Source organism: Melanerpes formicivorus, unplaced genomic scaffold, assembly GCF_026170545.1.
Source record: "Melanerpes formicivorus ecotype bairdi unplaced genomic scaffold, bMelFor1.0.p_v2 SCAF_6, whole genome shotgun sequence".
Lineage (NCBI taxonomy): Eukaryota > Metazoa > Chordata > Aves > Piciformes > Picidae > Melanerpes > Melanerpes formicivorus.
Genome location: NW_027142358.1, coordinates 9,745,114 through 9,771,188, shown reverse-complemented (window position 1 = coordinate 9,771,188; position 26,075 = coordinate 9,745,114). Strand labels below are relative to the sequence as shown.

The 26,075-nt window shown below is 36.5% G+C and overlaps 1 protein-coding gene across 3 annotated transcripts in view; it reads right to left on the bottom strand.

Annotated features, from left to right (window-relative positions):
- Positions 1–26,075, bottom strand: part of KNDC1 (kinase non-catalytic C-lobe domain containing 1) — a 58,928-nt gene that overhangs the window by 11,203 nt on the left and 21,650 nt on the right. For 2 of the 3 annotated variants that reach the window (XM_068139608.1, XM_068139610.1), the window contains exons 4-17: positions 24,821–24,967; positions 23,867–23,981; positions 22,499–23,520; positions 14,676–14,790; positions 11,518–11,589; positions 11,354–11,415; positions 8,895–9,053; positions 8,490–8,567; positions 7,631–7,724; positions 7,288–7,450; positions 6,342–7,186; positions 6,098–6,242; positions 4,309–4,400; positions 1,903–2,303 (exon numbers count right to left, since the gene is read on the bottom strand). In XM_068139608.1, the coding sequence (XP_067995709.1) occupies positions 1,903–2,303; positions 4,309–4,400; positions 6,098–6,242; positions 6,342–7,186; positions 7,288–7,450; positions 7,631–7,724; positions 8,490–8,567; positions 8,895–9,053; positions 11,354–11,415; positions 11,518–11,589; positions 14,676–14,790; positions 22,499–23,520; positions 23,867–23,981; positions 24,821–24,967 (3,510 nt within the window). The remainder of the gene's footprint in view (positions 1–1,902; positions 2,304–4,308; positions 4,401–6,097; positions 6,243–6,341; positions 7,187–7,287; positions 7,451–7,630; positions 7,725–8,489; positions 8,568–8,894; positions 9,054–11,353; positions 11,416–11,517; positions 11,590–14,675; positions 14,791–22,498; positions 23,521–23,866; positions 23,982–24,820; positions 24,968–26,075) is intronic. The other variant, XM_068139611.1, reaches the window with a different exon arrangement.

The following is a 26,075-nucleotide window of genomic DNA, read 5'->3' as shown; positions in this document are numbered from 1 at the left end:
ACACCTGTGCTTTCTTACAAGTTAGAGCACGCATCACCTGATCCCAGAAAAAAATTAGTTATGTCACAGTTCTACAGCTGAAGAACTAGAGCTGGTTTGTGTTATGATGAGACCACACTGAAGTTTGTCTGAATCTGCTTATATAAATATGCTTTTAGTTAAAATTGCACTTATGTCATTATGTGTAAGAGCATTTTAAAAAGTACACTCAGAAGTAATCCAGAATTCAAACTGATGGGTTCTGAGATCAGTGCAGGCCCCAGAAGTGTTCAATTAGACAGCTGACCTATATCTGCAGCAAGAACTGGGTGTTTGACTGAAAGTAATGTTTTCAAAACCAGTATAATTACATTATGTTATACAACCAGGTCAGAAGGCAGACAAGAGAGCTGCTCTGTAAATGACAAACCAATTCTGAAGTTCAGCTTATATGTTTTATATTTATGGATTTTACATAATTGAAAGATAAATTAATTTTCTGTGAAATTATGTAACAAGCAATAGAGAGGAATGAAAGATTCCTCACAATAATGTCAAATTTAATGTGGATGTTTTTAATTGTTTGCATATCAAAGCTTTCGTATTTTACCAACCAGTGGAAATGAGCCATGTAGCTACGGTTCAGCTTCTGATTTATTATGAAACAACAAACATGATGTGTGTTGTGTTTTCCAAAAGTGGTGGCTTTTGCACTTGGGTCCTAAGCTAACTACCAGTGACCCAGTTACATGAAACAGCATTTTAAATGGAGTGAGTTCACTGAATAGAGCAGACAGAACTCCCACAGCAGAATGATCAGAAAATACATAGCTCAGAGTTAACATATCAAACAACAGATTGGTAAATAGGTTAGCTTTAATGGGATGGACTTACTAGAAATTAATCTGAGAAAAACTTGTCGCTTCTTCAGAAAGCTCAAAAGTTTTAACAACGTAGTTCATTAGCAGCAGAAGTCACAAAAGGCCTGTGGATTTTTATAAGACTTACTGCTGCACAGGGATCACAGAGAGAAGAGTGAAAGCACAGAAAAGCTGTTACCCAGACTCTGAATTGGAACATGCTTGCTTTTACTAAAAGTTTTGGTTTTGTTTCACTAACCAAAGTGAAACCATGTTAATTAAGAGATGAACACAAAAAGGAAATCCAAAAGAGTGGCCATTTTCTGACAGTTGGAATGTGGTGGACAGAAAATGTTTGTCCCCTAAATAACTTCAGGTGAGTAGCAATGAAGTCAGTAACAAATTCCTAGTCTATGCCACAGCACCTTCCATTTTAAGTGGCTCTAGAATATAAATATTTTTAATGAACCTATACACACAATTGTTCTGCTTTCTCTGAAGCATTTTTGTCAGGGCACTTTTCTACGGAATATTTCATAGGCTAGGGAACAAAGCAATGATAGAGTGACTCTGTTTACTTGAAAAAATTACAAATTCCAGTCTGCTTTTCAAGCATAAATTTATGTGCAAGTAACTGCCATTCTGCTGGCAAACAGTGACTAGCTGTCAGAGAATTCATGGTGACCAAAGAAAAGATGTCAGAGAACAACAGGAGGGACCTCTTGAGACCCTGTGATAGACACCAGTCATGGTGATTCTTCGCTCTTTTCTATATTATTACCACTATGGGGTTGGTGCCCATGACAGACAGTACTTTTCCAGCCAACTTGAGGAAGAGAACATGAGTTGTACGTCAGTGATTATGAATCTGTCGGTGCTCTTTATTTGGGAATACGATCCTTAGCCTGGATTACTGACAAGACATCACAGATCTTAAGGGTTTAAAAACACTTAAGAGTCAGTATTTAAAAGAGGGGGTTTTAACTCACTATAAACAAATATTATAGTGCTTTTAATCAGCAAGTAAAGAGGTATCTTAATGATTTTAAATCAATGTACTCACCACTTTTTTAGCATCTATATTTTGTGACTCATTTGATTTCTGCTTTCCAAGGTTTTTTGTGTAACTATGAACTTCTGAATTAAAACATTCAGCCCCATAAAATGCACTGCTCCAACCAGGACTACAGCCATGAAAGTCAGGTAGATTGGGAGACACAAGGTAGCTGTTTCCAGGTATCTTTATCATGGTCTCTTGCTCTGGCTCTATATTTTCTTCTGCCAAGCCTGGACTGATACAACTGTGGCTCTGCAAACATTGCTCCCCTTTCTCTAGAGGGATAGTGTTTTGCAGCTTCAGTTCCTCTTTGAAGTCATCCAAAGGTGACTCATCAAAATCCATTTCAGCTAATGGCACATTTCTCATAGGCTCAGCCTTCACATCAAAGGTTGCTTCCCCTTTTCCTGAAGGGGTGTATGGAGGGGAAAGAATGGTCATGTGCTGCAACTCAGGCTTTGTTGAATATAAAACACTACACAAATGAAACAGTTACAAGGCTACCTGTGAACTCTAACATTGGTGATTAGATACTTATTTTGACTCCCTGCTTCCCTTTTCTCAACTACACATTGTATAATGGTAAAAGTTAAAAGTATTTCAGAACTATCATGCAATAGTTACACAATACATTTCTGAAAATTACAATATATTTTCTGAACATACAGAACAAACATTTAAACAAAGCATAGTACAAAAGCTTTAACACAAAAGGTAAGTATGTCAGACGTGCACACATTAGTAAAAAGCTTAGCTCTTGAGGTTTTTTTTCCCATCCATAAGTTTTGAAGCTTTTATTCCATACATATAGGGCAAGAATACTTGATAAGCCGAAGGGGACATAGATGTTAAAACTTTCCACTCCTACAGGACTCACTCCCTTGAGCTACAATGGGACTTCTTTGCATTTATAGCAGCTACAACCAACCTTAAGGGACTGAGGCAATAGTCAAAGGTTGGTGGGATGCTGACAGAAGCTTTTACGCCTGCCAGAAGTGTCTCTTTTCATTGAGCAACACTCCAGGGCTTATATATGTCACCTTGGAGTCAAATGGTCCTAAAGTGCTAGTTCAAAGAAATCACACACCCCATGGGAAGGTCTGGCTCTACATCTGCAGTCATTCCAAGCCAAAATGGAAAACTGTAACATAATGACAGCAGCCAAGTGCAAACTTAAAAATTTATGTTTTGCCACAGAAGTTAACAGTGTAGGGGTATGAAGCATTTTTTAATGAACACACAGTTTAATTGTGCTCAAAAGAGGGAAGTAACCAAGTTTAAATGCTGGAACTTGGCTGAACCATTTTGGGGGGCAAGGGGAGGGGAGAAGAAAAAAAGAGAGAGACACAGCTACTATAGCAACCAAATATAAGCTGCCTGTGAATATACCAAGCTTAGAAAGGGTAATGGTTTTATTATAATGGGAATTAGCAGACTCAGCTCAGATTTGAGCTGAGGTACTGAAAGAGGGAGCATTTTGTAAATCTTCAGTTACAAAGTATGTCAAACCCACAACAAAATAGTCCAAATAACAATCACTAATATAATCTCACTGACTGCCCTGAAATAGTGTCCTGTAACCAAGTTTGTGATCAAAAGGCAAAACTATCTCAACAAATCATTTGTCCCACTGTTCATTTTGCTATCCACCTCTAAAAAGGCATTTCAGTGAATAGAATATGGAAGTGGCTGAATTTGTAGGAGAGATGAAGACTATCCTATTTTAACTGTTAGTGAAATCCTTTCAAGCAATAGTTAAAAATACCCATTTAAAATTTAAAAGCACTCAAATTCTAGATTTCTGTACAGTTTCCTTCCTCAGCATTTGCAAACAATTTTTATTGACAACATACTTTAAAAAAAAATTTTAATACATATTTATTTTTACTGCCTAGTTTTGTTTTAATTCAGATGAGTGAATGAAGAAGAATCAGATCTGTTTGTACAGTCATTCTCCAATCAATCCTCAACTTTTTCAGTAACATCTAGGAAAGAATTTTCCAAAGCTTTCTTCTTTGCCTAGTTAAGCTTGCTATGTTGTGTGGAGCTGTCTTAGCATGACTGTCCCTCTTCCCCCTCTCTACTTTAGAAGCATACCACCAGAACATCTATTGGATGAACACAAGAAAATCACAGGTAGCAGTTAGGAATTTGGCAGTTTTGCAACAGACAAATCTGTGAAAATAAAAGTAAACTAAACAGGCATCCTACTCAGTGACATTTGGTTGTATGCAAGCTTCATATAAAAGACAACAGGTCCCCAGGGCATTTAAAATGTTCAGATTCACTGACAATGTTCCTCAGTGCTAAGGTAAGTGTTTTTCTGAATACACAAAGTTCTAATCTCTCAACACTTATGACATTGAAGATCCCTAGCAAACACAGATCTAGAAACATGAAGTTCCTTCTCACCCTCTGTCTGTTCGCTGCTTGGTAAAGAGCTATCAGATTTCTTCAGATCTCGTAATACATGGCCAGTCTTTGAATCATCTGCCTTAGTTAGGCTGAAAATACAAGATTGGGAAAAGTTAGTATTTCCAAGAATCACAGAAAACATCCAGATGGAAGATATGTCAAAGATATCTAGTCCAACCTTTGACCCAGCACTAAAGGGTCAATATTTAAACCATGTCTGTAAGTGCCAGGTCCACACACTGCTTAAACACCTTGAGGGACAATGACTCCACCACTGCCCTGGGCAGACCAGTCCAATGTTTGATAACTCTCTCTATGAAGAAGTATTTCCTAACAACCAGCCTGAACCTCCCCTAGTGTAGGTTGAAACTATTTCCTCTAGTCCTGTTGCTTGCCATCAAGGAGAAGCTGGCCCCCTTCTTGCTCCAAGGTCCCGTCAGCTAGTTGTAGAGAGCAATGAGGTCTCCCCTCAGTCTCCTCTTCTCCAGACTGAACAACCCCAGCTCTCTCAGATGTTCCTCATAGGCCAGGTGGTCCAGGCCCTTCTTACAAACTACCATGTATATGAAGGGTGCCATAGCATTTATGTACCTCCTGAACTGTGTATATTCAAATTCATTTGCTATTTTACAAGGAAAAAAAACCCCAAAGTTCAAATGGACTTTAAAGCACTAAACCACAGAGATTGTCCTTCACAGTATTTGTCAAACTTCTAACAGAGGTATCATAACACATATAAAAAGAAGGCATAACTCCAGGCATAATTTAGCAGTGCAAATTGCTGTAATGGGCAACCTTGGGGTAATAGCCTGACCCTAAGTCATCCTTCATGTTCAGTCAAAGAGGGTAACAGCTTAAAAATGCTATATTCTTTGTCTAAAGAATCTTAAGTGAGCAGTGTCCCAGAGGTATTCTGCGGCAGTTTTTGTATGTCATCCAAAATCTAGACCTGTGTTTTCATACTGGGTAACAAATGATGACTTCTTTGTCACTCCCACTTTCAAAACCTACTTTGTAACAGAAGCTCATATAGAGAGGATGGCCTGTATCTACCAAGCGTTTTTGTCAAAACTTCCACTTCAGAGCTCCAGATCACAACAGACAAAACCCCCATATATAACTTCCACATTCAAATTGATTACTGTTTACATAACCTTCAGTAAGTAGCTTTTGTGAGTATAATACATTTGGAGGCTGCAATACAATAAAAAATATTTTTAATTATTTTTTATTTAGATGTCATTGAGGATGAAATAGCAAAAATGAGAAATTAACCTGATGTTTTCTTACCAGGCTACTTCCAAAAGCCTGCCAAGAGGAACACTGAGTTACAATAAACCAGTTAAGTAAAACTTCTGGCAATGCTATATTAATTTCCTTGCTCTTAAGTGTGAACAGAAGTAAAGGATATATAAGAAGTTAATTCAAATAGAATAAGCAAACTGAATAGTAAGAATAATATGTTTAACTTCTGACTAAACAGTCTCTAACAAGACTATGAAGATTTCCATTAATGGTCAAAGCCAATATTGACAGAATTAAGTTTCCATTATCCAGCTATCCTAAAATGGAGGTAACAGACAAGCTTAATAGAAAATGTTTTCTGCTAAGCCATTAAGTCCTACTTGCTATAAGAAAAGCCATGAAGAATCTAATAGACTGGGAAATTAATAGCTGGCAAGAAACAAGTAAGGATACCTGAAGAGAAGCAGCATACCCTTTCCTGCTTCTAGGAAGTGGGGAAAAAAGCATTACTACAACAAGGAGAAAGTTCAAAAATACCTACCATAAATGTGAAGGTTGTTCTCCATTTACTACCTGATACAGATTCTCCAGTAATTTTTCATCCCAGTAGAGGTCACAAAACTTCTCACAAATTGTATCAGAGAACACACCAAACTTGACTTCCTTTAAGTTTAAAATGAAGTTACCTTGTTTGAAAAAAGACACATACAAAAGAAAGAGAAAAAAAGTAGTAACCACATTCTTACACATAAGCAGTAATAATGTACAGAAGAAAAGGTACATACCCATATCAAAAACTTCAGCTCCATTCTCTAGATAGCCATCAAATGCAAACTCTTCTTGTATGAGATGAATCACTTCCTGTAGTAAAGCATCACTTGTTCTGTTCTGCTGGGGGAGGACTTCAACATCAAAGAGATGAGAATTGTCTTGATTCACCGAGGTACGTGATGTGTGCTCTTGTTCAGTGAAAATACTGTCTATACTAGCAGCACACTCAATTTCTTGGCAGTTGGTTTGAATACCTGGGTTCCTTTTATCATAGTTGTTCTGTGTATTAACAGTCTCACAGCTTTGCATTTGGCTAAAGGAGCCATCATAATCTGTTTGTGCACTCATTTTATAGTTCGTGACAGTACTTGAAAGTAGCAGCGGCAAGCGATGACAGCAATCGTAAGCAATTCTGGAACGAAGAGGTTTGTTTGGTATTTGCTCTGATACAGCTAAATGTACTGGTACAAATGTCAAAACTCTTTTCTCTGAGTCCTGTTTGAGAATGATGTTATTTATATGAAGGAAATTGGGAGATGTAGGACAAGCTAAGGAGCTGGATGGAGCTTCAGACCATGTGCTCTTTCCCTGTAGAGTATGTAAGGAGTCTGATGGTGATGGTAATGTAACTACAGAAGTAAATGCATCATCTGACTTTTGGTCTTCTGAACATCTCTGGAATGAGTGCCTTGGAACTTGTAAATCACACTCAGGTATTTCAGGTGCAGTTTCAACAACATACGTGTTCTCAGTGCCATGGCTTTTAGAGTCTTCTATACATCCTGATTTGTTGTAGTCCACATGTTTTTCTTTCCCTGTTTCTTTCTTGAGTTGCTCAGAAGCTGGTGTATGGCCTCCTCTGAAATGGAATAAAGAAAAAAAAACACAATTGAGGATAATTCCAGTAGATTTAACAACAAATTTTCAAGTTTAACTTATTTTGCCACAGGATATACTAACTTTGTTATATTAGCATTTTGTTGCAGAATAATAGGCTTAAAGTGAGTTGCAGGAGAGGTAAATGCAACAGGTAATGTAGTTTTCTCACAGTTTAGGGAAATCTGGCATGGTACCGGTCCTTTAACTGCTACAAGTTTACTCTCACTGGTAATAGGCACAAATCCTAAACACAAGAACAAAGGTAGAAAGATGAACAATATGTAAAATACGAGTAGAAGGTAAATCACAATTAATTTAGGTAGAAAAAAAATAGAATTGCATGTAAGATTAAGAAAACCATACATAGAGAACTGATCTAGAGAATACTGAAAAACAGTAAACATGACAGAATCTCACTGCTTACCTAGACTTGACTCTGAAGGGTCTGCTTCGTGGCTTTCATTTTTAAATTCAAAAGCAACATGATCTTGAGATGAGATTACTTTTTCTTTAACAGCCTACCAATAAAAATTGAAGTCCAAACTGACTTTATTAGCTGCATGCATAAGAAATATACTTGAAACAAACAGAATACAACAATTACATATTAATGTCTTCTGTTCTCATAGAAGAGGTGCATGAATGAAAGAGTTGGGGCTGTTCAGTCTGGAGAAAAGAAGGCTCCGGGGTGACCTTACTGTGGCTTTCCAGTACCTGAAGGGGGCCTACAAGAAGGCTGGGGAGGGAATTCTTAGGATATCAGGTAGTGATAGGACTAGGGGGAATGGAATGAGGCTGGAGGTGGGGAAATTCAGACTGGACGTGAGGAGGAAGGTCCTCACCATGAGAGTGGTGAAGCCCTGGAATGGGTTGTCCAGGAAGGTGGTTGAGGCCCCAGCCCTGGAGGTGTTTAAGCCCAGGCTGCGTGAGGCTCTGTCCAGCCTGATCTAGTGTGAGGTGTCCCTGCCCATGGCAAGGGGGTTGGAACTAGATGATCCTTGTGGTCCCTTCCAACCCTGACTGATTCCATGATTCTGTGAAAGAGCAATTATGAAATTAGGTCACTGCTTCTTCACTCATACAGATTGTGGAGTCAGGACACTCTGTGGAGTGACCACTCCAACTGTAAAAACCAGAAAAAACCAATACTGGAAAGCTACTTGAAAATAAATATAAAAGGAGAACAAATCTAACTATACTTGGAAGGGACGAAACATTACCTGAATACAATTTACAATACTAATTGAAAAAATTGTAGAGCATTAAAAAGGTGGCACTCTTACCTTAAAGACAGATTTATTCAACAATGACAAAATATTTTTACTGTTTATACCTTGTTCAAGTAAATAACCATTGCATGTCTGGAAAAAAAATATAATTTCAATTAGGTAGGGTATTCTTGGACAAGGACAAAGTCAAGATAAATAAGCAATTAGAAGTAATCTAAGTTTAGAAAGTCTTATGAACCTATTCCAGGCACCTTATTGACAAATTTGATGTAATTTAAAAACACACCCATTTGTGTCCCTAGAGAGGTAACTTTAAAAGCAAATCCCAAAGTGACTGGTTATGATTTAATTAGGTATTACTCTATTACCAAAAATAAAGTAATATTTTGATGTTCAAATCACTACAATGAGACTTTAGACACAACAGGATTTCACATAAAATTGCTTAAATCTAGTAACCTTAATTGCATCAACTAGAGAAGGTCTTTCTTCAGGGTTTTTTTTTGCCATATCCAGAAGAAGTTTTTTCAGCTTTCTTGGCAATGCTAGTTTGTGACTCGGTGGAACACTGTATTTTGCAGCCATCCACAGAACTGCAGCAACACCATAAATGCAGACCTATTGGTGTAGTGTAAGAGACAGAAAAGATGTTAACAGACAAAACCCAAACCCAAACAAAAGAAAAAACAAACCCCTTTCACTTCAAAAGCAATTCCAGCAAATTATCCAAAAACTCCCCTCATTCCCCACTAAAAGGAAAAAAAAAAAAGAAAAAAGAGAACAGTCTCTGAAGCACAAAACATATTTAGCTTTTGAAAATGCTGATGAAAATCTCAATCCATTTCAAAAACTAGCTGTTTTACATGCAGGGCCAATAATAGTAGCTAATTTTCTACTGTTGGAGCAACAGACATAATTTGTCTTAGCATTTGTCTAGGAAAATTATTCAGGGGGAAAAAAAAAAAAAAGTGGTTTTAAGAACCATTTTGAAGAATTTCTCTCTCATAAAAACTCAGATGGCTGCAAGCCTTGAGAGTTCTACCATAAAACCTGGCCAGCTGCAATTTACTTAAAAAAAGGTCACAATAATTTAGCAAATGCATGGCACACAATAAGTACAAGCCAGTTGGGATGAGTCACACTTTACAGAGAAAAATCACACCTATTAGAAGAACAAGGCATTGTGTATTTATTTTAGCAAATATTGTGCTACCTGTAGCTAGACCAATTGAAGCTGCCATGATGAGTGACCTTGAAAAGTACTTGATCTTCACAAGCTGTCTTACTTCAGAATTACAATTTTCAGACAGAGCCAGACTCGATGTTTAGCTTACGTATGTTAACATGTACTACAAAGGCAATTTTGACAAAGTTACAGCATCATGCTTCTTCATGCTGCTTCTGAAAGATATTAAAAAAGCTCAAAGGACAGAAACCTAAGCACAGTACTAAATAATGTGGTCGTATAAGCCAGTGTTTTCTAGCAGCCCTTTGAGCAAAATAAACAGTAATGAACACAGTATAACAAGGAAGTCTTTACTATAAAGAAACCGACCTCTGAAGCACTTGAGATGTTGAACAAAAGCTGCTAGTAGGTACAAAAATGTTTGAAATCAGAGAAAGCAGCTCCACTAAAAAGTTTTCTTCCTTCTTAGACACAGAATTCCATGAATTGAATGGGATCACAATTTTAAGCTAAGTATATGTACTTAGGAAAAATCTGCCACCCAATCCAGTACCTCCTTCAAAACAGTTTCTTTTACTGATGTAGTATTGTTATTGTGACTGACACCATATAGTCTTGATTTTCCCATCATAAATTTAACTCAGTGATTATAACAACTAGAAAGTTATACAAATATCAGGAAAAAAAACAAAACAAAACAAAAACCCCAACAAAACCAAACCAGGTCAGCTTATTCTATACATAGTATGCAAAACCAACAATCAAACAAACAAACCCAAACAAGAAACGCCCCCCAAATAAAAATAAAACCCTAAACAACAACAAAACAAACAAACAAACAAAACCCCACAGAAAAATAGATTACTACTTATTTTCTAAAGAAAAAGTACAAAGCATGAAGAGTTTAGGATTAACAATTTCTAGGGTCTGGTAAAACTACTCTGTTGTATTCTAGCGTTAGTTTAAGCTTCAGTTTAAGTTACAGATAGTTTACAGAAGGAAAACCTCTGTCTTCAGTAGATTTTTCATGATTTTTTTTCTCTGATTCATGACTACTATGACAAATTTGAAACAACTCATGAGGCACATGGTATATAACAGCAAACCTCTTTTTCTTGTTATGTCATGGAAAAGCACCATAAATTCTGTTTTCCTAACTCTTACGATGCCTGTGCTACAGTTTGTAATTCAGATGCAGTAGAGGCAAATATTCACCTGCTATTTATTAACAATTTTATCATGTGTGGTCTGGAAGCTCCTTATGGCTTACAACTACAGTGGAAACCTCTTAAAAAACTGTATTGGTAAGAGACATAATTCATAATGTTCCCATAGTGAAAATATGCTGTTAGTGATATTTTCACTCAGTCTTCCCAGTGAGATTAATGTTTGGACTTCAGCCTAGACAGTCAAAAATACTGATCTCAGTGTGACTTCCAGAATACAAAAATATGATTTCAAAGTCCATCTTACTGCTAACACACTGGAAATAATCAAGCTTTAGAGAAAAATACTGAGCAACATTTTTATGGCAGTGACTCTAACAATTTTGGAAGGCAAAATTATTTTTTGGAAGCAACTCATTTTATAGGAGATAAATATATAAAACTCTCACAGATAACCAAGTAGAACTGGGAGAAATGAGAATTATCAGAACCCTTGAAGTAGTAGCAGAGGGGTACACCTGCCCTTTGACAAGACATGTAGCAGCCTACATAACCTACCACATTACCTTCTCAGTAACCACATCATCCTCTTCAATTTCAGGAGCTAAATAAAATATATCACAAGATTCTAAATGAGAAAAGAAACCAGAAACAAAAGGTAAGATACTTGCTGTCTTCTCCACTCCCCTCCAAAAGAAATAACAGCAGAGCACATAATGTATTAGTTTACCTTCAGCTTTTGGAGCAGTAAAGAGGATACTTCCATGGCAGTCAATTAACACAGAGTTCAAACATAAGACAACTGCAAAATAAGCCACAAAGCCACATGGCATAATAAATATCTGTTCTTGATTGATACTAATAAAATAGTTTAAACGATTTTAAAAGTAATTTGCAATGTCAGCAATTACCCCACCTAAAAATGATGTTTTAAATAACACTAATGCTAGAATAGACACTATCCAATAAAGAGACAGTAGTGCATAATCACTACAACAAATCCTGGAGAACAAAGACAAAGATGTAAAATAAAATGGGATCAAAATAAATAAAAGGACATTAGAATAGCGCAGAGCAGAACTAACCAGGTTGGAAAAGACCGAGATCATTGAGTCCAACCTATCACCCAACATCATCTAATCAACTAAACCATGGCACCAAGTGCCTCATCCAGTCTCTTCTTGAACACTTCCAGTGTCTTCTCACAAGGTACTGATAAAAATTAGTCAATTAATCTTAAGCATTTAATCTCTTTTCTTCTTTTCTCCAGCCCCATCAAAATACAGGGTCATTATCTGGAGACAATACAGATGTGGTCAGATCCAGAACTCCTCTAGGTGTGACACAATATGGAGCCCAATTTTGCACGAGCAGGTATAATCACACACATTCTCCCCCTGAAGTGTTACATAGATTGCCATTTACAAGGCCTTGAAATTTTCTGTAGTTAGGGAAGAAATAACTGACTTCTAAAACAGTTTTAAATAATCTGAGGTCTTCAGTAACCCAACAGTAAGGTCATGAAATCATGTTACATAAATTCAATGATGAAAACCCTGTGGTAAAACTGTCTATCTGTTTGGTATCTTCAAAGCACACTGCAATCATAACATGTTTCAACATAAGGAAACTGGCTAGCAATGTAGTCCTGCCTTTGTAGGCTACCAAATACATTTTTTTTTCTTATTAAGAACAGAGTAGTAAGAGAAGAGATTCTTAAGTTAGATGAGATTAAAACATTAATTATTTAATAAAATAGTAAAGAGGTCTAAAAGTAAACCAAATTTTTTTATTAACTGATAAGTTGAAGTTGCTCAAAAATAAGATTAAAAAAAGGTTATAATGCTGCTGCTTTTGTAGTTACCTGTACAAAACACATCTAAAGTCATTAAATTGTTCACTATGCTTAATGTAAATGAAGGCTTGTCTACTACCCTAACGTTTAAGCTGGAACTGTGTCATGATAAACAAAGCTATCCTGAACAGCTCCCCTGACAACACTTTATGCTCGCTATCTCTGCCTCTCAAAAGTTAACACCTCCAGCCCTGAATCTGCAACAGCAAACAGGATCTCGGTGATTTCAGAACAACAGAGAATTCTCACCTGATTTCTCTAAAGGCAACATGTAAGCAACATCCTCTGATAAGAGGAGAGAAAATAACTGAAGTCTTGATGGAAGGTACAAACAACTTTTGTTGCAGGATTGAATGAAAAGAATATATGAGGAGGCTAGTTCTAGGGTATGTTTTCTTACCCAGATAATTCTTTCTTAGGATAATAACAATAATAAAAAGAGTAAGCAAAGAAGAATTTGGAGAAAAAGGCTAAGTAAATAGATAATAAATAATTCATTTTAGTCTAAACAATCCACCTTGTTCCACTTTCAGATATTTAACTTAACAGCTACTAATGTTACTCTATCATTAAGACAAAAGGTATTTTAAACATTTTATAGCATATCTGTTTCACCTTTAATAAGTTAGTATTATTCAAAAGAAGCTCTAAGATAACTTTGCATGTATGTGAGCACTGAAGTAGCAACACCATTGTAAGTCATCCCACAATGTACAAATACTCTCAGAATGAGAGGAGAATCCTCTGGCAGAAACATTCTAAATCTGAAAACAGCATTTAACTTCAAGGCACCTTTATTTGTCAAATATGGAATTTTAAGTAAGGTGCCTTTCATTTAGTGGTTTGTATCCTTATGTTAACTTTTACAGGCTACTTACTGTTCAGATCACAAATCAGTCTTTAGTATTTTGAATACTTACACATTCTGGGTACATGTAAGTATGATAACAGAGGCCAGCTAGGCATATTAAACTAGAATCTGAGCCATGACGTGCAGGCATTCGAAACCCTCCCAAATATTAGGAACTATGCTATGAGGCCAAAATAATCTTTCTGTTGAAAAGTAAATGAAATACTTTATTTTAAGGGTAACTTTTGTGGCCATTTTCCTTTTAAACAGTTTTATACCATAAAAAATAGAATAGCTGAAGATGAAAACCAAAAGGATTCAGTAAGCTTTCTTTATCTTACTATCCAATTGTTTATATTTAGTTACAGACTTCAAACTCACCTCTGCCCAAACCCTCAAAAGCAGACTTGTTAAAAAAGCAAAAAAAGGAAAGGCAAGGTATTAATGGTGGGAACCTCTGCTAATTTTTTGGTAACAGTAACATAACAGCTATAATTATTAATACAAGTTTAAACCAACATTTAGAACACCTATGGAAATTTAGGTCTTCTCAAGTGACACACATATTCCAATTCTGTCAAAGAACAGTTCCCTGTTTGTCTCTCAGAAGTTGACTTCTGATAATACTTCTATAAACTGGAGCTTAGGAAATGTGGAAGGAGTAGTGTCATGATAAGACCCTGGTGGCTTTAAAATGACAAAATCCTGTATTGTAAAAAATGTGTCAGGAACTGTCTGTCACAAAGAAATCCAGGAAAGAGAGGAAGCTTTATGTTTACATGTAGGTTAAACTTTTCTCCTGCTTTCAAGATACAAGTCTCAGTTGCTTTTCTTAAAAGTCACAGGAGTTATCTCCATCCCTCAAACATCGGAACACAGTATTTGTTTCACTGCTTGAGGTTATAAAGATGTTTTTCCCCTGTAAAAGCCATCAAAATTCAGAACAAAGAAAAAGCAGAAATTCTTCTGTATATAGAAGAAATTTCCCAACTAAGAAAAAATAAAATATCTAAGTCCCAATTTAAGAGAGTGAAGTTAGAAACAATGCCAATTATTTTTTCTGTACAAGGTCACAGTCAAGCTAGGCTAAAAAAAACCCACCATTAATACAGTGAACATAAATAAATGTTTTAAGATAAGACTATTCGAGACTGTAAGATTATTTATTATGTATTGACTATACCTGGATAATCTATGCAAGTCTGCAGAGTACATAAACACTCGTGACATAATGCCCACAGTTCATAGTCTTTCAGGGGTTTACCATACCAGGACAACAGGAATTTTAGAGAGATCCACTGGAAAAGAGCGCGGATGCAGAAAGTTATTAAAAGTTATCATAAACCAAAAAATGTTTATGGATGCAATGAAAAAGTAAACTCTAATATATTGGAGCATTAAGAAAAGGCATTTATTACACTTGCCAGTATTTAACTAACAGTACTTATTGGAAAAGTATTGCAGAGTTAGCTGCTTGTAGTGGGTGAACCAGCAGTTTCACGATTGTATAACAGAAGTGTAAATCAAAGGAGATTTCAGCAAGTGTTTCAGAAGTGAGCTGTTTGGAAACTCTTATTAAGGAAGGACTCTCCTTAGAAAGTTGAAGATGACAATTACAGGGACATTACTCAGGCTTTAAAAACATAAAAATCCAAACAATCACCACCAAAAAAAATTCCCACATTCAAATCCTGGTTTACCCTGACAGTTGCACTACAAGTCTTACCTTAGAAGATTTGATCAACATTTCTTGCTCTTCTGTGAAAGATGTTAACAATATAGACAGAATTAACGACAGGTTTATTTGAAGTCCAAGCACTCTTTTCTGTTTTGAAGCACTGGGTGCTCAATTTGTAGTAGCAGCACTTGGTTTTCTGGCTATCAATTTCACTTTCAGTATCTGACATAATATCTTAATGTGACAAAAATACCACTCCATGGAAACTTACTGTTCTTCAAAGAATCCATGTTTCACATGTTGGGCTTTTGTTTTGTGAATATAAGAACCTGACATCAATATTACTTGCAGATTAAACTCCACTGACAGAAGAGCTTTTCACTACTAGTGGCTCTTTACATCAGATGGACATTCATCTACCAAAGGAACATAAAAAAATTCACTGTAGGCAGAAACCTCTGGGTTAGAGCGGACCCATTAAACTCTTCTAAAAAACAGCACCAGTATGTTTTCTGCGCCTATGCAGCCCTAATACAGTAAATGATCTCTGTCAACTTTAGACCATGTTGGAAAAAGAAACTACCAGAAGAAATTCAAGATCAACTCTGGGAACGAAAAAAACAACCAAACAAAAATATTAAAGCCTCTGAACTGCTCTGTTGTTTTTACAGACACTCTTATATCCCAGTCAACGTTTGTAAAAATCTAAACAGATTCAGTCTCTCGCACACAACAGTAGCACATCATTACATTTGACAAAACAGTCCCAGCACTGTAATTTACTGCAGTGAAGTTTTCATGATCCTGGCATAAAATACATTTTGGTGAGGCACTATTTGGATTTTATCATTAATGATGTCATTAAACAGACTACTGCATTAACTTCCATCAAGATCAAGAAACAGAAATAGCTTCCCTGCTATAGATGGGAAGGAAAAAAAGATCCAGATTAATTTCTATAGCTGATATATTGTTAATAGTTTAATATTTACCCGAAGACCTTCTCAAGGACCATAATATTTTGGGCTCCTATTGTTTAAATATTCCTTGAAGCTGAACCAGATAAGAACATGTACCACCAAACACACCTTTTGCATTAAAAGGTTATGTTCTGCCTGTCTCTGACACACTCAAAAGTTAATTGGCTGCTTTTATTCTCCTATTCTCCATTGTGGCAAAAATCAGTGACTCCAGCACAAACAGATTTGAAGACAGGCTTCATTCTCAAATTTTGTTATCACAGCATCCTGATGCCCAAAATTCTTTTGTCAATGTGTTCCTTTATTGTACCTAGAAAAGTAAACCCTTGAACTGTCTGGTACACAACAATTACACAGCAGGAAGGAAAAAGACCATAAAAAAATGAATTAGTCTACAGAGAACATCCAAGACACAGCTTCATACTGTTAAGTGATTACCATCCCTGATCAGTGCTACACTGCCCCCTCCACAGCATCCTGGTTGTCAGGTGCTCTAAACATCTTTGCTCATAGATGCTTTGCAATGAAAGAAGCAGACAAATCTTCAAATTCACTCTGCACAGTTGATATGCATGGAAAGGAATCAAAGGAGAAATTCTGCAGATGGGACAGAATATTAAGAAGGTTTTGGGATATTTTGAAATAAGTAGACACTACTGCCATGTATGTCTCTCTGTAAGAGAATCCCCTTCTCTTGAAGCTTATGTCCCTAGAGGCTCTAAAAGCTGCATCAGAGAAAGATGAACCTCCTTTATTGTCTATACAAACCACCTTTCACTTCTGCAGAAGGTTATGAATGGCTAGCAAGAAAAGAAGAATTTCTCAATAAATTGGAGACTGAGGTTGGCTGTATAGTAGAAACCTGGAAGGCATTTCTCATCACATTTGGGAAGAGCTTGGACTCTTGAGAAGAAGAAAGAAGTAACAGAAAGAAATTTAAGCACAGGAGGAAAGTAAGAATAAGCCCCAAGAATAGCAGCAAAAGGTTATAGTAAGAAAGAAGAAAGTGACAGTGACAGATTACAAAATAGAGGATGAAAGAGCACCAGAAATTAAATTCTGTTCCAGAGGAAAAAAGATGTAGGAAAAAAGCAAACTTTAGAAGAAATAAGAATCACTGCCATCTACAGGATGATCAAATTAACCTTAGTCAGGAATTATTTATTTTAACAATACACATTATTACATTTTAAATTACATTTTAATTAATTTATTTACATTATTTAAATGTATACCTTCACTGCCTCTAGCAACTATCCTAAAGAAAGATTATATTGAAATTGTTAGCTAGTACTCATATGCTATTTCTCCTCCTGTGACACCAATAACCTAACTGCACTCCTACTGTCTCTTACTGTGTAATTCAAGTCTCTCCCACTCTGATCAAAAGATTAATTTTATTCCTGAAACAAATACCTGAGGTTCATTCTCCTAGTGTACTATTGATTCAAAAGTTCACCCTCCTATACAATAAAGGGAGAACTGTGGAAGACTTCATCTGAAGACAAGAGTTCAGATCTGCTGGAAAACATGTCCTTCTAACATCTGGTAAAAGTTATTTGATATAGTTAAGGTACATGGTAAGACATGTTTCACCACACATTTACACCTGTGATGAAAATAACATGCTGTCTGGTTAAAATAGTTTTCAAAGGAAAAATAATACACTTATTCTCAGATTATAAGGAATTATTTAAGCCTCAAACCTTAAAAAAAAGGTATGTAATGCAATGCACATTGACATTCCACTGTTTATGTTTTGATGAACTTAAAACTCTTATGTAGGCATCAGGTTTAGTAGTTTTGTTCTGATTTTGAACATGCAAGTCTCTAATTCATGGCTATTACTGTTTTCTACCACTTCAAAAATCCCCACTCAATGATTGAGAAAAAAATAAATCTGAAGTGCTGAAAAAGGGGATTTTTTTTAGTCAAACTGCTTCTAGCACACTTTGCTTCTTAACTACCTAAGATGTGTATCCTAGCAAAGCAAGATCAAGACATCTGTAGAGCCCCCGTAAGATCTCAAAAGTCCGCTTCATTTAAAGGAATTAATATTAATACTGATTAAAAAATGCCAATATATTATCACCAGTGAAACTGCACCACAGAGCAAACAAAATTAGAATTCAGTGCCTCTTCCTGGAATTTCTTTCTTTCATTTTCCAAACCAGACCTTTTCATAACTGAAATAACTCAGTTTGTAAAATAAGAAAACGTTTTTTTCACGGCACAGAAATTTTAACAACGTATGAAAAAGCCACGACTGATTATTGCCTATAGCTATATACTGGTGACATTTTGATTTATGCCAAAAAGATTGCATTTCAAATCTCACTTGTTGCAAAAAAAAAAAAAAAAAAAAGTGATGTTTTTCATTTAGTGCTGCAAAGACCTTTTATTTCATTGTTGGCACCAGAATTGCAAACCCAAACTTTCAGCAAAGCAAATGTGCTGCATTTTATGAACGTTATGCTGGCATATTTTAAACAGCCAAAACAAGCAAGATTCTCATTATTCTTAACTACTATTTAGGGAATTGATAACTTTTCTTCTGTCCAAGTGTTATTTCCCCATCGTTCAAGTGTCATTCTCCAGCTACATAGTTTTTCACTTCTCTCATGCTTGACTGATTTTGAATGACCAACAAAATAAATGTGTGTATGCCAGGTTACCATTAGCCCTTCCCACATAAAGGCTATAGCATTTGAACCACAAAGAAACATTTAAAAGCATTAGAAATGAGACACCTGATTGGAATGAAATTGGTTAGTGAAATAAAAAGATCCCCACTCAAACTTGAAGTGAAAAATATTTATTTATGGCATGCAAAACTATAAAAATTACTAGGAAACCCTCACAAGATACATTGCAATAGCCAGACAAAAGCAAGCAAGTAATTTTAGTAATGCTTACTAGCAGTTAAAGCACACAACATTAAGAAGCAGTGTTGGAATATCAGAAAAGTACTGTCCACTGGAGAAATAATGACAGGCAAGGAAAACTGTCTGTTCTCCAGAGTAGACAAGGTTGATCTTCAACCGGATGGGACTGGTATTGCACTTTCTCTAAAGAACAAGAAATATATGAAGAGATGCTAGAGACACTATTCTAAAAGCTCTATTTGGTGCAATCAGGCTTATCTGTTAACAGAAAAATATTGAAAGAGCAGCACTGTAAAATCTTCTGAGGTGTTTTCTATTCAGCCTAGAAGATAAAAATCACATTAGTTGGGGCTTCACAATTTTTGTGCCTTTGCAGTAAACGAACAAACTCTCAGATTCAAGTTTTTGCCTTCTTTAAAACTCCCAAAATATCAAATATTTTTAGGTACTTGGTAAAATTCTGGCACAGAGAAATGAAAGGGAACTTGAAAGAGACACATCAGTTGTAACTTCTTCACATAAGGAACAGTATGGCTTTATTTTTGCAGTTGTCAGGAGATAGAGGCAGAAACTGCTATGTTTCAGAAGCCTGAGGAATGAAATCTGTTTTCGAAAAGAAGAAAAAGCTGAAAACAAACAAAAAAATCAACCTTTCTCTAAGAAGACTTCTATTAGAGTCTGCCATACAGTTCAATGACTACTGAAAACAAATGACCCTTCTTCAGGAAACAAGGATTTACAAAGGCAAGCAGCTCAGCATTTCAGGGAACAGACAGCCATTTCAGAAACCTAGGTGTTGCTCACAGATGTGGATATATTGAAATGCTTTTTTTTTCTTCCTACAGCAGTTGAAGAATCAAGGAAGGATTTGTTTAGTGGTTTTTTTTTTTTTGTGTGTGTGGTTTTGTTGTTGTGGGTTTTTGTCACTGTTGTTATTGCTTTGGTTTGTGGGTTTTGTTTGATTGCTTAAGACCATTTTAGGATTTTATCACACTATTTTCATGTGGCAGAACCTGAACATTTGCTGGAATTGATTACTAACAAAAGAACAGAGCATGCATTTAGCAAACCTTTTCTTCTACTGAAAACACAGCTTTAGAACTCTAGTTTCACAGATAACCACCCCACTGTTTTCATTTCACTGCTTACTAGAGTAACTGGAATAATTTTTATCTCTTCTTATTCACCATGATTGTCCTGTGAATTCAGTGGAAGAATGACAATCTCACTTCTACTAAGAGCTTGCTTACTTAGAAGAATGAAATTCTGTTTGGGCTGAAATGACACTACTTACATTGATGATTAAATATTTGAAGAAAAAGAAGATTTCAGAATGTCAGAATAACCTGAAAACATATTTTGGTTTATTGGTCTGTGTGGCAATCTCAAGTGCTGCTGCAGGGAATGCAAGCAGGATATTCATTGCAGCTTTTAAATTCTGAGGAAGATTTTCTTGGAAGTATATTCATGTACCCAGATTGAAATTGTTCTCCTGGTAATCCAGTAAAGACAGAATATAGGTCTTATTTCCACAATTTTTTTTCCTCTTTAAAGAAAACACTTTATCATCACACTCAATTTGTATTAAGCGATGGCAGCTTATTCACCACACCTGTCTAGTTAAGAAGGAGGCTACAGCAAGCTCACTTCTACCTCAAGGGAAATGACTTAAATGTAATACCTCTCTTTCCCAGAATTAAAAGAAACCCCAGCCACCACCCAAGAAACACCAAACCAAAAACCCCAACAAACCAGCTGTAGCCATCTGATAGCCATATCTTATCCATCCATGATCTCCAGGACAAATCAATATGCAAATTAATTCCTAAGTTTATACATTTTGGAATTAAAAAAAAATATATATAAAGACTCCATTCAGAAAAAATTAAGACATCTGCACATAAGACGACAGCTGTTTCCGTTGCTTGAATATTAAGACACCTCCAGGTTTCTGCATACTAACAAGCTTTCTCACAAGTAGTCAGTGACTGAAATTGCTATGATCCTTGCTAGAAATACAAGCACATCTACCTAATGAAGAAGGTTCATGCAAGCCCAGAATAACAAATAACAAGGCAAAAGGAGACAGATGTGGAATGATTATAAACCTGGTTATTGCTTTGCACTCTCTTCTGAATATGTAAGGTTGCATAGTCCAGAGCACAAAGGAGGGGGGGGGGAAGAAATGTGTCTGCAACAAATGGATCTTTTCCCAGAGTCTGAAGAATGCACCTGCAGGATTGAAAAACTAAATTGAGGACTTAATATGCATAGAATAGATTAACTCCCTCAGAGCAAAACCATGCCATGTGGTACTTATCAATATTTACCATCCTCCTGCACACCTGACAGTCCTAGACTACTGCTCTTCAAGTGGAGGCATTTGATCAAGGTGAAAAGAGGCATGGAAGCAGCCTTAAAATAACCCTGGGTGCCACTGCACAGAATGGCTGGAAGACTGGTGATTAGGTGAGGAGAACATGGCTGAGCTGTCAAGTAGACAAGTAAGGAAAAACCTTAGCATCTTCACCTAAGCATAATTTCTGAAAATTAAAAGTGGGAAGTTTATGCTGCTCATTTTTATCAAGTCACAGCAAGGCTGGAGAAGAATCAACCATCCTGCACTTTAGCCAGCAGCTCTCTTATGACATGGATTGTGTACATCTCTTTGAGTATAGCACAAGAGAAAACCATCTAGTCAGAGACCAAACTTGTCCACCCTGAGAATATGGAATTTGAGCAGAGAAGTGACCATACTACAATTACCAACAAATTCTAGCAGATTAATTATCATCCCTCCCTCTTCTTATTTAGCAGCTCATAAAGGTGAAATGTTCGAGACAACATATCCATCATATTGTGCACATATTTGAGCCCTATAATGAAATACACAAACACAGAGGAGGTAATTTAAGAACACAGAACAGATATAGCATATGTACAACTTTCAAAAACTTAAATGTACATGTAAACTAAAACCAAAGTGAAGTCTTTTCACCTTCTGAAGCAGATGAGATATTCCCACTGATTTCAGTGGGGTCAGGAACTCTGCAATTTTTATAAGCACCTGGGAAGCTCCTTGCAAAGTAATGAAATTTAGGCATTGACAGTAACATTGAGTTGAAAATCTGCATACACTCTGGTACTGCTCTCTTACAAGTGCAATAAACTATGTATGCTGCTCTAATACACTAGTGAGCATACTCCATTTGTAAAAAAATACCCAAAAAACCCCAACAAAGCTGAAATGAAAGTTGATTTTGCAATAGCATAAATCTCACTGTAGTACTTTACTTTCAACAAGGAAGAAAGGATTACCATGATTCCAATATTGACTCTTAGAATGTGCAGACTAGCAAGGGGATGCTAAAGGGGATGGGGGGAGAAATCACAGTATTTAAGTAATTTCATCTCCACATAAGTGACTACAGCAACTATATAATGAAGACTTTATTTTTACTACCTGCTCATTACTTTTGATTTCTGACCCTCTGCCTCCACAAAGATTATCTTCGTTATTGTTTGCGCTCATTGCACCGTTGCTTAATTCTGGAGACCTAATTAGGTTTGATCCATATCTGTTCCCAGTGGGTTTTGTTGTTAACAATGAAGCCATCTTGTTAAAACGTGGTAAAGAATTTTCATTTGACCCTTGAGAAGTTTCAGAAGAGTCTTCCAACACCACATAATTGTCTAGTTTATTTGCTTCAGCAATTGATTCATTTGGGCCTTTTAGCATACCAGATGTATTTGACATTTCAGAGGTAGCATCAGAACAGTCTTCTCTGTGGTCAGATGAAGCAAAACCTATCTTTTTAGCATTAATAAGAGACATATGTTCTTCTAGATTCATGCCAGACACCTGTGTGCACACACACGGAGCTTCAACATGAAGATCATTAACCTGGTGACTCTTTGGTTCTATTTTTGGTGGACTACTAACGGCAAAAGAATTAAGATTTTCCTTTGAAAAAGCAACCTCATTATTATTTTCTAGAGGTAGTGACTCCTGTGTTAGCAAGTGATTTTTCCTAGCTAGTGGTCCACTGTTGGTTAGAGATGCAAAAAAGTTATTTGTATCTGTAGGTTCAAGTGGTAGCTTTGGAAAGGTTTTAATTTTTCTCAAAGAACCTTTCCTAAAAATGCCATCTCTCTCCAGGTCAGTAACACATGATTTTATATCCAAAGCCACACTAGCAAAACTGTCAGTATACACTGCATGTTTGTCCTCTTCTCTGTTCTTTTTAGCTTGAGTTCCAAGTTGAGAATGTCGAGTTTTCTCATTGTCCAAATCAATTTGCATTTCCTTTAAAGTACTTTCTCTGCCAGTCACCATAGAAACTACAGAGGAGTCCTTATGACAGGTAGCTGTCACATCTTCCACTGCAGATGGATCACCTGCTATGTTGTTTTTCTCATTTGAACATATTTTAGATCCCAAACTTTTCTGACACATTCTTCCCTTCCACATGTTATCACAGACATCTAGATGCAAAAAACAGATGCTTGTTATATTAAATGTGTACTTAAACCTTCTAAACTTTCTTAGTTACTTTTGTTATTTCTGCTTCTGCCACTGCTGTTACATATCTTCAGTATGCCAAATGGATTATTTTTGGACAAGTAATTGCTAATACTAAAGTACACTAACTCTATTAATTATGTTCATTAACAGTTGTATGTCTCCTGCTCCCCGCTCCCAAACCATAAATGTCTAATAACTACTGTTGGATATATTTTACTATGTATAACAGGAAAGTACACAAAGATAGTATTTTAAAAATCATTAGATTTTCAGGCAATCTGAAGTTCTAGGCACTGTAAAGGTTACCTTGAGAAGCACCAAATGACTCAATTGAAAGAACCCTTCTTCCAACAGCAGACAAGCTTTGACAGATATTACTTGAAGCAATCTTCAGTTTTTCTTCACATAATGACAAGATGCTCTAGAGAAAATGAGTGTTAAGTATTTATTTAATAATGAACACTTTGTGACTTTTGGCTACAGTGAACCATGTTAACTCACAGAGTACATGTGAATTTTTAGGATACTACATTGTAGGTCTTTCCTGCACTGTTCATTATACTGTGTGTTTCTGTTACATGGTTGAATTAGTTTCTCATTTGTTTCTCATTTTTACCATGGTCTATCATGTAATTATTTAACACAGTTCTAGCCCCACAGCTAGAGCACTAAGAACAACAGATAAAAATTAGTAATGTTAGATGTTATCCTTTATGAATAACATACTGAAAATGGAAAAAGCCACAGTGAGGATTATATTTAAACAGCCAGTCATTCACTTAAATTGAGTGACACAGGCAGGATGATTAATGCTTTTATTACTGAAATTACATTAAAAGTAAATCCTGAGTCTTTTAAAAACTGCAAAAGACAAATATCTAGAAAGCACCATTCCCAATTAGAGAAAGCAATCAGTATCAGATCAGAGAAGAAAAAGTACTACACATCTCTAATCTGTAGCCTTAGCATCATTTGATGGCATTAGCACTGGTATCCCACACAATTAACAATAGACTTGTCTTAAAAACTTGTCACTGGCCAGGAAGTAGAAGAGAGCTGCCTTTCCAAATGCATCTGTTTCCTCTGTAAGTGTTCCTACATAACAGTGATGAGACCTCATACAGCTCTAAGGGGCCGTTCTTCCCCTTTCCTACAAAATCAGAGCATATTATGTATAAAGGCAATCTCTCTACTAATGAGCACACATATAGAAATATTTTTCTCGCTTTCTAAACAGAAAAATACTTAGGGCTATTTTACCTCAATATCTGGCCTATTTTCAGGATTCTCTTCTTGCATTTGTTCCAGCAGAGCATGCAGATCTTGCCCAAATTCTTCTTCTGTCTCAGGTTGTACTATATATTCTATTGCTGCTTTCAATGTAGCACCCAAAGAATAGACGTGTGCCTGCATGAAGTTTAAAAAAAGACATAAAAATGCTGCCAATTCTCTTTTCTCCTGCCAAAAAAAGCTCTGAGAACACAAGGAACAGTGCTTATATTGTTTTCATTTCTACCTTACAAGGTAACAGTTTAATGGAAAGGTGGCTTAATATAAAGAGGAGGAACAAAATGGGTTTCAGTCCTGCTTTGGGTGATATGCTTGTTGCAAGCAAAAATAAACAACCCTATGGGGTTATTTTTCTTCCTCACCAATAATCATTATTACAATTGTTCATTAGCTACAGTTAAATATAAAACTCAGTCCCCTGTGTGTGTGCAAGTAATATTTAAGTTGGAAGGATGCTGGGAAACTGAAGTGGCATTTCTCTTAGCTGGAGGGGGGCAGGTAAGAAAAACTAAAAAAGCAGTTTCACAAATACTTTTACTTCCAGAAGTACTTTTTGTGCTATCAACCACAAAGAATGGAAGCAGAAACAATACAGCACAGTATCACTTGTCTCTGAAGATGCTTATGAAACTATTTTATGGAAATACTCCATGTTTGCCACCTCCAACAAAAATGGAAGTCAACCAATGACTGAACTGAAGCTGGCCATCACAGTCAAAGATAATAAAAAGCATTTTTATAAATATATTAACAATAAGAAGAAGGGCAGGAAGAACCTGCACTCCCTAGTGGACCTGGAGGGGAACACGGTGACTGAAGTCGAGGAAAAGGCTGAGGTCCTGAACACCTTCTTTGCCTCAATATTTAACAGCAAGGCAGGAGTTCAGGACGAGTGGCCTCCTGAGCTGGGCAATGGGGTCGGGGAGCAGTGTAATGCTCCGGAAATCCATGAGGAATTAGTTCGGGACCAGCTGAGCCACTTGGATATTCACAAGTCCATGGGACCGGATGGGATCCACCCTAGGGTGCTGAGAGAGCTGGCGGATGTGCTGGCTAGGCCACTCTCCATCATTTTCCTCCAGTCCTGGCTCACAGGTGAGGTCCCAGATGACTGGAAACTGGCCAATGTGGTCCCCATCCACAAGAAGGGTCGGATGGAGGAACCTGGAAACTACAGGCCAGTCAGCCTGACCTCAGTGCCAGGGAAAGTGATGGAGCAGATTAT